This window comes from Elgaria multicarinata, chromosome 6 (assembly GCF_023053635.1).
Source record: "Elgaria multicarinata webbii isolate HBS135686 ecotype San Diego chromosome 6, rElgMul1.1.pri, whole genome shotgun sequence".
NCBI classification, from domain to species: Eukaryota; Metazoa; Chordata; class Lepidosauria; order Squamata; family Anguidae; genus Elgaria; species Elgaria multicarinata.
In genome coordinates, this window is record NC_086176.1 from 101,277,973 (window position 1) to 101,292,111 (window position 14,139).

A 14,139-nucleotide genomic window follows, 5' to 3' on the forward strand; every position below is an offset into this window, starting at 1 on the left:
TTTTGCATGTTGACACCTTTTAACCAATGGGCGAATAATGTGTACATTCAAACATGTGCACAATTGATGCATACATTTGGAAAAAATATGCATGAATTTTCATGCGAAAAGAAGAAATAAAGATTATAGTCTGATATAGATACAAGACAGATCAAGCAATGAAGTGGAATTTGGAGAAATTCAATGATCTTGAGATTTGCTTGCATGCACATCCCTAAACGTGAAGCACAAGCAAAGTGAATATGTGCAAACAGTTTTGAATATTTTATTGGTAATAGCTCAAGATTTCCTAAATAGTGGGTTGCAAACTCACTGATATCACTGAGAGAAGGGAATGATCCCTGGCTGTTGAGGGTCTACCAACCTTGGGCTGCAAATGGAGCTGAATGGGGAAAAGGGGTGTAGGGGAGTGCTGCAGGGGAGAAGAGATAGTAGCTACAACTGGGATGAAGTAGTTGTGAGGCGAGAGTAAGTTCTGAACAGACACAAGAGTAAATCAGGCCACAAGTTTATTAAATTACAGCTTCTGAACGTATTTGTCATGGCATGGGCAAGGGACCCCAAACATTTAGCCTGACTGTTGAAGAGGTGTATGGGGAGGAAAGTCAACATAAAACTGTAGATGTCATAGGTTACTTCTTCCTACCTACTGTGACCAGCCAGGGATGTGGCAGCTGCTGAGGTCCCATAGATGATCCAGATATGAGCCATTACATCCTAGGGTCCATAAGCACCCCCCTAAGGCAGCATGTGGAAAACCCAGCTCCAGCACCCCATTGTCAGAGCTAGTTGTAATACAGTTATTGAAGCAAGAACACAAAAGCACTGGTGAAACAAATATGTTTGCTATGAAGAAGGCAAAAAGCCTGAAACCAAATGGCCATGCAGGAATGCAGGTAGAATTCCTTCCCAATGCTGTCACCCAGCTACTGGCAATCAGACCACAGCAAAAGGAAGCAAGCAGTCAAAAGAAACAACTAAAAATTAGGGAAAGGAGCAGGGTAGGCAAGGAACACACTGGTTGGAATCTAGGTGTGGGGCCTGAATTTAGAGCCCGGAAAAGTATTGGATGGATGAAGTTCCCTTTCCGCTCTGCCCCAAGGCTCTACCCACACAAGGACAACTGGCTTGTGCATAGGCCCCACAATACAGCTATGGTGGCCAGACAGCTTGTCCTTCCACTCACCAAGGTGCCAGGGGATTCCAACAAGAAGGCCGAAAGGTGTGCTGTTGTTTCTCTTGGCCTGCTTAGTAAAGGCCTGGCAGTGGGCACAGGAGTCCACCCTGTGTGCCTTTCCAAGGCGGAGAAGGCAAGTGGTGTGCCCACTGGTTAACAGTATCTCCCCACCACAGTCGATGCAGGCCTCGGAGGCCATGTAACCCAAAGAAGCAATGAAATAAATTATTATTTATTTATTTATTTATTTATTTATTTATTTATTTATATAGCACCATCAGTGTACATGGTGCTGTACAGAGTAAAACAGTAAATAGCAAGACCCTGCCGCATAGGCTTACATTCTAATAAAACCATAATAAAACAATAAGGAGGGGAAGAGAACGCAAACAGGCACAGGGTAGGGTAAAACTAACAGTATAAGTCAGAACAAAATCAAGTTTTAAAAGCTTTAGGAAAAAGAAAAGTTTTTAGCTGAGCTTTAAAAGCTGCGGTTGAACTTGTAGTTCTCAAATGTTCTGGAAGAGCGTTCCAGGCATAAGGGGCAGCAGAAGAAAATGGACGAAGCCGAGCAAGGGAAGTAGAGGCCCTTGGGCAGGCGAGAAACATGGCATCAGAGGAGCGAAGAGCACGAGCGGGGCAATAGTGTGAGATGAGAGAGGAGAGATAGGAAGGAGCTAGACTGTGAAAAGCTTTGTAGGTCAACAGGTGTTTATATTGGATTCTGAAGTGAATTGGAAGCCAATGAAGAGATTTCAGAAGTGGAGTTACATGGTCAGAGCGGTGAGCCAAGAAGATGATCTTAGCAGCAGAGTGGTGAACAGAAACCAACGGACTGATGTGAGAAAAAGGAAGGCCAGTGAGAAGAAGGTTGCAGTAGTCCAACCGAGAAATAACCAATGCATGAACAAGAGTCTTGGCAGAAGAGACAGACAAAAATGATCGAATCCTGGCAATATTATACAGGAAAAAATGACAGGATTTAGCTACTGCCTCAATATGAGGAATAAAGGAGAGCGAGGAATCAAATATAAAGCCAAGACTACGAGCTTCCTTGACTGGAGTAAGCGTAACATCATTGACAGTAAGAGAGAATGAGAGATGAGGAGAAGGTTTAGGAGGAAAAACAAGCAATTCAGTCGAAGAAACTGTCAGAGAAAATAGGAAAGGAAGAGAAGAAAAGCGAACTCTGTTCAGCATCCCAGGAGGGGACAGTAGAATGTTTCGGGATTTTGCCGTCAGGCAAACACTGCTAGTTGCTGTGGCAGATGAAAAGGAACTGAACGGCAGGTGGGAGCCATGCCTAGAGGAGGTGGCTGGGGCTCCCGCCTGAAACACTGTTTAGCTCTAGAATGTTCTGAATGACTGTTCTGCACAGAGGCATAACCCCTGTGTGTGAGTCACAGACACTCCGAAGAAGCCTGCCTTGCCCTCAAAAGCACTTCAGGGCTGGGGCATCTCTATTATGCTCATCGCTGAGGATCTCTGAATTTGGGAGGAGATTTTATTGTTTTTAAATAACAACCCCAAACTAAACATAAAACCTATAAAAAGATCATTGAAGCAACTACACCTAGCTAAAAATAGATTTTTCATAGATTGGTTTATAATACTATATTGGTCATTTATTCAATGTTCTGTTTGTTTGAACATGTTTTTTGTGAATTGCTCTTGTTTACTTCCTTTTAATTTTTTAAGCAGGTGGCCTAGGAGAATCAGCAGTTATAGGAATTGTTGTGGGTGCCTTGCTAGGAGCAGGATTGTTGATGGCCTTCTATTTTTTCAGGTTGGTTCACCTTAAATTACATTACTTACATGTATATCTCTACCATACTTGCTCCCTTAAAATCATGTCATTTTTATCCCAAAGGAAAGCATCAGAAAAAGAAGGAAAACACACACTAAGGGCCAGTTTATTCAAAATGTTAGTATATCCACAGTTCCTTCACCTGTTTGTCTATGACCTAATCTACACCAAGCAGGATATTGCACTCTGAAAGCAGCATGAAAGCGGTATATAAAAGGCAGGAGTCACACCAAGCACTATGAAAGCGGTATATAGTATGTGTCAATGAGCCCCAACAGTTGTCCGTGCACTTCACAGTACCGCTATAAAGCTCCTGCCTTTTATATACTGCTTTCATACCACTTTCGTTGTGCAATATCCTTCTTTGTGTAGATTAGGCCATAAACACACTGGTGAAGGAACTGTGGATATAGTAACATTTTGAATAAACTTGCCTTTAGTGTGTGTTTCCTTTCTTTGGTTGAATGTAAAACCAACAAGTAAATAAACATCATTTATTTCTTAGCGTACTGCTTTGGCAACTGTTTCTTTCCAGGGCTAATTTTTCATAATAGGAAATCATTTTAGAAATTAAGTTCTGTGTACAGCAACTAACAGCTGGTTTTTGTGATGTAAGCAATTACAGGTTTCAGAATATAAAATATTTTTCCCTAGTCACTACAATTAAGAATTATTAATAATTAATAATTATTTTTGTAAGCCACCTTGAGAGCCTTCTGTGGCTAAAGGGAAGGATAAAAGGATCCCGGTTATGGAATGAGCTCCCCAGAGAGGTCCGCCTGGCCCCTACACTGTACTCCTTTCGTCGCCAGCTGAAGACCTTTTTATTCTCTCAGTATTTTAACACTTACTAACTTAAATTTAAATTTTACTGTTTTAACTCTGTATTTTAATTTTATATCAATTTTGCTGCGTGGTTTTTATCCTGGTTGTGCATTTTATACTGTATTTTGTATTTGTGCTTTTAACCTGTTGGTTGTTTTATGATGGTTTTAATTTTTGTGAACCGCCCAGAGAGCTTCGGCTATTGGGCGGTATTAAAATGTAATAAATAAATAAATAAATAAATGTGCTAAAATAAATAAATAAATAAAACTGGACCATGGAGAAAACTTATTACTGCATGGAAATAGGCTTATCAGCTTAAAGCAAAACATTATTTTATACTGAAATGGAACTAGTTACCTAGGGGGGCTGTGGGCTCTCCCACACTAGAGGCATTCAAGAGGCAGCTGGACAACCATCTGTCGGGTATGCTTTGAGGTGGATTCCTGCATTGAGCAGGGGGTTGGACTCGATGGCCTTATAGGCCCCTTCCAACTCTGCTGTTCTATGATTCTATGATACAGTGAGGGAAAATCCTTAAGGCTCCTATAGGTGGTAGGTTTGTGACTATGTTATTAAGATAAAAATGGTATGTGTTCCTTTATAAACGCCCTTTGTATATTGGCATATACAAATCCTTTACGTTTTTCATTTTCACAAAATTAATTTAGCTTAGTTTCTTTTTCTAAATGCAGAGACTGCATTATTTAAATTACATCAACACCTTTTTTTCTGTCTTTGACATCTGGGACTTATTTCTGTTCCTTTAGTAATCAGGACAGGTTTCCCCCCCCCCCCCCGCCCAATTTTTGTTAAAATGAACCAAAAGAGTTAAGTACTGGTGATTAATACTCCTTTACCATGCTTATGGGATCATATTGTAAAAAAAAAGAAAAAGAAAGTCAAATGGAACATGTTAAAAATGGTATTATGTGGCACTAATAATGATAGTCTCAATGAAAACATACATGTTGCTGAAGATCAACATAATAATTCTTTTCCCTACCTTAAAATTAATAATCCAAACAAATTATTTTTATGAATTCAGAATTGAGTGGGGAAGTATAATGCTATTAACAAAAAAGTAAGGATTTGCATAGCAATATTAATTAGCCAAGAAGTTATGCTTGAGTATTTAGTTTTAATTAGATTGTAGATTGGACTTCAGTGTAGTGTTCCTGATTTCACTTGAGATAAAGAATACAGAATACAAATTTCATATAACTGTGTGGGACTGCAAGATATCTCACCAATGTATCAAGGGGAAGAAGGCATGTGCCGCATGAACTTAGAATTAGTTCACTATTTGCAGCCATAACTTCAAAGCGTCAGTTGTATTTCATACTGGTTTCCTGATCACTTAGGCCTTAGCTAGACCTACCTGTTAGCCCATGACGGAGGAGGGATGATCTCGCGTTGTTTAACGCAAGATCCCTCCTCTGTTTACACGCGACTCGCGACAACCTCAGAAGGAGAGGCGTTGCGCCCGCCCTTTTTTTATACTTAAAGGGGCAGCTGCGCATGAATGCTCATGTGCAAAAGGTTAGTAATTTTTTAAATTTAAATTATTTTCCCTGCTCCCCCCACCCTACCCCCGATGGGCGCAGCTCCTGGCGAGGGATCGCGTGGAGTCAGGTCAACCCGTGGTGCCCGGCCACACGTTCCGCAGTCTCAGGCTCAGCCCGAGACCACGGAAAAACCAGGGCTAAAAGGGAGGGCGAGATCCCAGGGCAAGGGAAGGATCATCCCTCCTTGATCCCGGGATCCCCTGTGCATCATGTGGATGCACAGGGACGATCCCAGGGATTGCCCCGGGATTTTGCCCCATCTAGCTATGGCCTTAGTTTCAATTTGTGAAGAAAGGGGCATTTTATCTGAATATGATTTAACTTTTCAACTAGGCAGAAATGCTCCAAGGCACACCCCTTTAATCTTTTGGCAGTGATATTCACTCATTTTATTATAAGAAACGTATCTGTCCTTCACAGATATTCTTTTGTGGTGGGAGTTCTATTACTTATCCTAATGTGGAGGTGGCGGCTTTGTTTTATTCTGTGTTACCCTTTCCTTTCATGCAGAAAAAAATACAAAATAACTATTGAGAGGAGAAGTCAGCTGGAAGAATACAACATCGGGAAGCATCGGCAGTTACGAGAAGACTCCATAAGGTCTCACTTTTCTGCTGCATGAAGTACAGAAAAACAAATTGCTGTTGTGGGGGGAAATCTATGGACCAATGGATGCTACCAAAGACAGCGACAGAAAAGAAGCTCATTAATGACTCAGCATTTTAAAAGTAGAGTAACTTTGTCTTACTTTCTTTCAGAAACTCAGGAAAGATTTACTAGCCACATTTTGCCGCATGGCCTTTTTATCTTGTGGAAAGGAAAATGACAAAAGTGCAGTTTTTCTTTTGGCAAGATGTTTTTAACCCTACGTTTGTATTATAGGGGTGCTTCCAGATGAGGCTTTCATGGCACCATTACCCTGCCTCATTCATGGAAGTTTATGGTGGGTCCAGATGTCATTGTCTTCTCCCCATGACCCTCTTGCATTTTCTTACCACTTCTTCCACCTTTCTCCTTAATGCAGAAAACTCATTAACTAGAAAAAAGGCAGAACAGCTGCAAAATGCCTTCTGATTGCTAGCTCTACGAGCTCTCTGTCTGGAAACACCCTGAGACAGGTTGCTCCAGTCAGGTCTTTTGTGTCTTGGAACGTGGATGGTTCTTCCTGATGCCATCTTTTGAACTTCAGATCATCCTCTGTTAGCTGCATCTCACACCAGGTTATAAAGTGATTTCACAAACACAGGGGCTTCTTCATAGCAAGAACATAAATATGTTCAGTGTTGAATGGTGGGGGCAAGATGGAAAGGAAAGAGATGCGTAGGTAGTACAATACAAGATGATTTATAGGAAAAGAGTGGGTGTGCATTTGTTCTTCGAACATAAGAAACCTCAAGACTGAGGAAAGGGAGGATTTGATTCTAAGAGATCATCTACATTCCACTACAAAAGCAGTATATAAAAGGCAGGAGCCACACTACTGCTTTATAGCGGTATTGAAGTTCACTGCAGGATCTACACTACTGCCTTATAGTGGTATTGAAGTGCACCGACAACTGTTGGGGCCCATGACGCATCTACACCAAGCAGGATATAACACTATGAAAGCGGTATGAAAGTGGTTTATGGTATGTGTCAAAGGGCCCCAACAGTTGTCAGTACACTTCAATACCACTATAAAGCAGTAGTGTGGCACCTGCCTTTTATATACCGTTTTCATAGTGGAATATCCTGCTTGGTGTAGATGAGCCCTAAGTGGACCTATTTATTCAACGCTTTGGTTTGGGAGATCTTTCCCATAGTGATCCTTATGAAAAGATTTCTTCACAAATATGTTTAGGATTGTGTAAACAGGGCAACTGCTTTCCACTGTTCTTGAGAAAGGAAACTTGGGCTTACAAGAAATTACATGTACTTGGAATTTTTATTTTCAGGAAGCCCCCATCTGGATCACTTCCACAACCTATGTATCGGCATCCTGTCACAAACATCACTGTGGGATTACGCATTCCCTGGCACATGTCCTCTACTTTAAATCCTTTGAATGTTTCTTGTATAAGAAAAGTACAAAACATTTGCAGAAAAGAGGCAGAGACTTAATCCATGGTCTATGCATAAAGTAGCATGAGGTGGTAAAATCCTGAGGTAAAGTGAACTTGACACTTCAGAGTGCAGGTATGTGGGGTAGGATTCCATTTCTGTGTGTTCCCTTATAAACGCCTAAAAGTTTTTTTAAAAGTTAAAAAACTAGTACTTTGGAGAAGAAAGTTCTAGCTAGCCCTCTCACTGCTATGCTAGGTTTCTACTTGAAGATATAGATATTACATAGGAGTATTCAAACATGTGATTTCCCCTACCTGCAATCTGAAGTGGTATAGTCCATTTTGCTTTATATGTAGACCAGGTCTTACTCCTGCCAGTAGCTGGAAATAAGATTCCAAAGCACCTTATGTTGATCTCCATACATAGAGGCATCCAGCCATACAAACAATTGGAAGTTCAGGTTGTGTTTTGGCTCCATCTCTGCCCCTGTCCCTCCCCACCAGGTTGCCCTGTAAGTCTTTCAACCTTTGGTTGCCACCACTAAAATTTAAGCTGGTGAACAAGATGAAAATGTTTACTTTTACACTTGTGTGGGGTGTGACAGCCATGCAGATGACACAATCCTAGTGACTGTGTAAAGAAACTATTTTTGAAAACCAGTCCATTACTCAGCAGTATGTTGCATTGAAAGCTGTGGTACTTACTTCTGAGTAAATGAATATAGAATCAGGATGCAATATAGCATTTCTGCTTTGAATTCTTCAATAGGAAGCAAATACCCCACAGCCACCTTTGAGATTTGTGTGTGGCCCAAACTATGTAAATATTAAGTATCAGAGTTGTTTTGTACAGTAAAGGCAACTGAATTTTTGTTGTTATATAAATGATGACATTCCAGGTTAACATGGTAATTTAGGTATTCTTATCTTATATTTTTCTATTAGGGGGAAAAGTCTATTTTGGGTTGTTTTATTTCATTTTGTAAAGTCAAGGTAAAAATACATTTGAAGAGCTATTTTTCTTTTCTTTTAGTGTGAATAATAATGAGCAAAGAACTTCTTAAGTGTATATAAAAGTAGTATTTTTTACCTTTGCATATTGGCCAGTGTTCCTCCTCCTCCTCCTCCTCCTCTTAGACATGGCTCTCTGATTCAGTGGCAAGATGCCACTGATTTTGTAGGAGTTGAGAGTTCATGCTAATATTCCCAGGCGTTCTCCAGCAGGAATCTTGCTTAGTACACCCATCTATTTTATTGGAAGAGTACATGAATCTTGAGGCTTCAACATCAAAAATTAACACTCTTACACATGCTGGTTTTTTAAAATCCTTGTAGACCAGTCCGCCAGCCCTGCCAAACTTTCAGCCATCAGGGAACCCTTTCCAGATCATCTGTCGAGGAACTTCTATATGCTCGCCAAGAAAACCAGCTAGTGACAGCCTGAGATGCTGTGCACGAACTGGGCCCTCCTAGCCATTCATAGCACCTGCAAGGTGCTACCTCCAGTTGTCCCCTGCCTTTACTGCCATCTCAAGTCTCCTGCAGGGAGGGCTGTTAGCTCTATCTTTATGCATCCCAACTCACCATTTAGCAGAAGTGGCCGCCTTTTGTCTCTTCTCAATGCACCCACTCACTAGCTGCTGAACCCAGAGCATTGCAGAAGATTCTGGGGCATATTCTACACTCATGCACCACAATGGCCAGTCCTGTTTGGCCTTGCCAATACCCAGCGTGAAATGGAACAAATAACCAAGAGCTACAACAACTAACCTTCTCCTGTGGCTGCACATTACAGGAGAAGATGGAAGACCAGCGGTGTTTCAGGGAAGCTTGTCTATTCTTTCTGACCTTCTTACTAAGGACACCCTGGTATCTTTCAGGGAACCCCAGAGTTCCTTGGAAAATAGTTGAAAACCACTCGTTTACATTGTAAGTAATCAGGTTCTCCCCCCCCCCAAAATAATCTGCTGCTCTTTCCCTAAATTGGTTTGTTTTTTTGTTTTTTTGCAATTCCTTCAGCTTTTAAAACTGGTTCTCTAGCATTAATACTATTCTTAGATTTCAAACTTTTTAAGGGAATAATGAAAACCCTCCACCAAAACTTGCTTCACTAAAATGGATCATGCCTGCACACATACATATACAAAATAAACAGGCCAACGTAGCACAGGGTTCAGTGTGCTTAAGTTGAAATTAAATTGAAATTAAAGCAAATTGCTTTGTCCAGTTGAAATCAGAGAATGCACTGGATTGTGACCAAAATTTAGAAATAGTACACAGAAGGAAGTGCTGAAATTCAATTTAAGAACTACAGAAGAATTTAAATGTTCACACTGAGCAAACTGAAAGAGATAATATATGAGGTTGGATACACATTTTATTGAACCAGCAGCTGTTGGTGGGAGTGTCAGGTTTTCCAATACTATACAGCCCCTTAGGATGTTCAGTTGTTCACATTTGACAACGGAAGTTGGACCAATAAAAATAATAATCGTATCAATTCCTTTTCTTCTTTAGTTCTTTTGAAGTAAGAAAATTGGTACAAGAATAATATATCCACAGAACCATATAGTATCTTGTTGTCCTTTATAATTAACACCAGGGAACAGATAGAACTCCGGCTATACTGCCAGTGTGGTAGAGGAGCTAGAATGTTGGACTGAGAGTTGAGAGATCCAGGTTCTAGTTCCCACTTGGCCATGGAAGCTCACTGGGTGACTTTGGGCCAGTCACAGACTCTCAGCCTACCTCATGGAGTTGTTGTGAGGATAAAATGCAGAAGAGGATTATGTATGCTGCCTTGGGTTCCTTGGAGGAAAAAAGGCAGGATATAAATTAAATAAATAAATAAATCTCTGGCATACAAATAGAAATCTGCCTGAAAAACCATGCTCCCAAATCTTTGTAAAAATTCTCTTATTTTGACAATACATTGGCACACAGGTCTTTGGTACATTAAGCAAAAATCCCGCATATTTACTGTGGCTTCTTCTTCATGGTGTCTGTGCATCACACATAGGGGCTCTGCACCTGCACAAAGCCTCTCTTAGGGAAAGTCTTGTTTTTGTCACTTAACTTGTGCTGTATTTTTTCCTTGCAGCCCCCAGGACAGCCAGGACTTACTTTTGAGTAGATGTAAGATTGTGCTGTAAGTCTGCAACCCTAGGCAAACTTACTTGAGAGTAAGCTCCATTAAACGCAATAGGACTTATTTCTGAGTAGACGTAAGGTCACTCGGCACATTTCCTTGGGAGTAAGCCCCTTGAACTTAAAGGGGTGCTCTTAGAGGAGTGGAGGTCAGATCGGTCTCCCTTTCTGCAGGGAGGCAATTTACCCTCTTCTCCGATCTTGGCAATTTCCTAGCACAATGGCAGCTCTACACAGTTCCAATTTCTCACCATTAAGAGTTTATTCCAGCTTATCTCCAATCTTTTTGAAAATGGAATAACGGGGAGGAGGGGTGGGAGATGTTCTGGCTTGTCAACATCATGTAATCTACCCGCAAACTTCTGTGAGTGGCCTGTCATGAGCATGCTATAAAGCGTTCGTTTAGAGAAGCCCTTTAAATCGACACTTATTCAATCAATTACTAAGGGGCTTAAATTCAGAGCATTCATATTCTACCACTGTACTAAAAACAAAGGCTATGCTTTAGTTTCTTTTTACATTCCAAGAAGTAGCTATATTTTGCAAGTCAGCTCCATAACCTGTTGGTGAATGCCTCATTTCTAAAGTACTTGCTAAACTTAAAGAGCAACCCTAAACATATATAGGATTGTGCCCTTAATTAGGGTGACCATATGAAAAGGAGGACAGGGCTCCTGTACCTTTAACAGTTGCATAGAAAAGTGAATTTCAGCAAATGTCATTTGTTTGCAAGCAGCACCTAGTGAAATTCCCTCTTCATCACAACAGTTCAAGCTGCAGAAGCCCTGCCCTCTTTTGTATCTGGTCACTCTAGTATAGCTCCTGAAGCTTTAACTGTTGTGATGAAGAGGGAATTTCACCAGGTGCTGCATGCATACAAATGACACCTGTTAAAATTCCCTTTTCTAGACAACTGTTAAAGATACAGGAGCCCTGTCCTCCTTTTCATATGGTCACCCTACTTTAATACTACAACCACCAAAGCATTTGACTTCAAAATGCATCAGAAAGATAAATCTGAATCAAGTGATTTAAGAAACATAGGCAGTTTTTCATTCTCATCATTTGGCAGCAGTGCCTTCTGGACTTTTCCTGAGCATGTATCCTTATAGAGATGGATGTTGGAGCACTAACAATGCAGTTCTATATACATCTACTTAGAAGTAAGACCTATTGAATTCAGTGGGGCTTACTCTCAAATAAATTAGTATAGGATTGAGCCTAATTACTCATTTCCAAACTCATATTTATAAGTAGTAGCCACACGAACTCTCAATACACCAAGGAGTTGGATTTAAATTAACAATATTACATAGGGTGACCATATGACAGGGCTCCTGTATTTTTAACAGTTGCTTAGAAAAGGAAATTTCAGCAGGTGTCATTTGTATATATATTGAGAACCTGGTGAAATTCCCTCTTCATCACAACAGTTAAAGGTGCAGGAGCTAGGAAAGGGAATTTCAGCAGGTGTCATTTGTATATATGGAGAAAAAGCCCAACCTTTAGCAAAAATCTTGCATTAATTATTTCACTGCATACAGCTTTAGCAATATATTACAAAACCAATGCATGAAAAATTACTTCAATGAACTCTTAAGTGTGTTGGGGAAAAAATCTGCTTTCAGATATGCACCTATGTATATTTTACACATAACCTTCAATCCTATAATGGCATGTTTAGAACTGGGTTAATTGTCATGGCTTCCTAAAATATCCTTTCGAACTGTAGTTTAAGGGGTATGCTAAGTGCCCTATGCTCGATCTCACAGAACTAAAATGCCTCATACTTATAAAAAATGGGTGTATTAGTAGTGTACCTTAGTCTGCTCATGTAATACTAAGAAGTCAGCAGATTCAGTAGTTTATAGGGTTAGATCCAGAACTAGTCACATTGAAATAAATGAAACTTAAGTTGCTATGGAACCACCTGTCAGTAAAGATTGAAAAAAAGATGAAAAGTATTGAATACTGATCTGCAAACCTTTCAGAAGCAAATTTTTTGATGAAGCAAGTGTAAGTTTGGTTAATAAAGTGCCCTCAGAGAATGACAACTGAAAGTATTAATAACTGTTCTGCAAACTATTGAGATGTCATTGGCTGTGAACACTTCGCAAGCAACCTTCAGTTTGGAATGAGGTTATATTCAGGGCTGGCATCCAGGTCAGGCATGGTTGGACACCTGCTGAGGGCCCATTCCCCAGTAGGGGACCATTGGCAAGACCTTCCTGGAGTTGCTCTTACTGGTCACTATTTCACCTGCGTCTCGCATCACAGTCGTGCTAAGAAGGAGGAGCTGTAGAGGCAATTGCCTACTGGCACTCTGCCTGTCAAGCGAGCAAGTGGTAACAATCATGAGAAAAAGGGTGGAGGAATAATGGCAGCTGCGGACAATGGTGGTGAGAAGATAGACTCACTGAAGGAGGAGGTCAATTGAGGGGGTCTTGCCCAAGGACCCTCAAAAGCCTGGAACCAGCACTGGGTGAAATAAGGAGATTCCCTGTGAATTTATCTCTAAGGAACAAAAAGTATAAATAGGAAACCTTGTTTTATGTAGATTGCTTGTATTTGATCTGGAAAATAAAGTCAAAATGAGGCTTCTTACTGCTGCATGCAAACGTTTTAGAGAACATTGACATTTTTTTTAAAGGTGCACCTTTCACATTTTATAGGGTGACCATATGAAAAGGAGGACAGTGCTCCTATATCTTTAACGGTTGCATAGAAAAGGGAATTTTAGCAGGTGTCATTTGTATATATGGAGAACCTGGTGAAATTTCCTCTTCATCGCCACAGTTAAAGCTGCAGGAGCTATACTAGAGTGACCAGATTTAAAAGAGGGCAGGGCACCTGCAGCTTTAACTGGTGAAGAAGAGGGAATTTCACCAGGTTCTCCATATATACTAATGACACCTGCAGAAATTCCCTTTTCAATACAACTGTTAAAGATACAGGAGCCCTGCCCTCCTTTCCATATGGTCACCCTACATTTTATATAAACCACTAATGCTAATTTTCTACATCAAACACAAATATCCTAGTGATGTTGATACTGCTGAGGTCTATACATTAAGCTACAAGACTTATATTATGGGGATTCAATGGGTGCTGTAATATATTTAAAAACATGCTTGCTTGGTGTTTCCACTGTGTTATCTTTTCCTCCTAAAAGATACTTGAGAAGAAAATATATTCAATAGGGCATTTTCAAAGAGACTTAAAAAAACGTAAGCTGGAATGCACAAGTTCATAGAATTATACCAAACTATGGACAGTGTCCTTAACCCACATATTCTTAACTGAATGAATTGCTACTTCTTCTGATGAGTATGTCACACGGAGATCAGAATATGACTACATTTTTATTATCAGTCTGATCAGGTGGCAACTAATATGTGCTAAATAAAAGTTATGTTATCTGAATTCTTGATTCTGCTGAACAATGGAGCTTTCAAATTGTTACAGAGCAGTCCTGAGGCCAATGGATGCTATTCCTGAGTGAGCTCTTATGGACTACAGGGTATTGCAAATTCACAATGTGTCCTTTCTGTACCTGCAACAATGTTGTGTCGG

At 40.4% G+C, this 14,139-nt stretch overlaps 1 protein-coding gene across 2 annotated transcripts in view; it reads left to right on the forward strand.

The window, feature by feature from the left end:
• The window catches only part of NPR3 (natriuretic peptide receptor 3), a 56,531-nt gene extending 50,341 nt beyond the window's left edge, over positions 1 to 6,190 (forward strand). Inside the window, exons 7-8 of one of the 2 annotated variants that reach the window (XM_063128686.1) lie at positions 2,876 to 2,963; positions 5,888 to 6,190. In XM_063128686.1, the coding sequence (XP_062984756.1) occupies positions 2,876 to 2,963; positions 5,888 to 5,999 (200 nt within the window). In that variant the 3' untranslated portion in view covers positions 6,000 to 6,190. The remainder of the gene's footprint in view (positions 1 to 2,875; positions 2,964 to 5,887) is intronic. The other variant, XM_063128687.1, reaches the window with a different exon arrangement.
• The last annotated feature ends 7,949 nt before the right edge of the window (positions 6,191 to 14,139 follow it).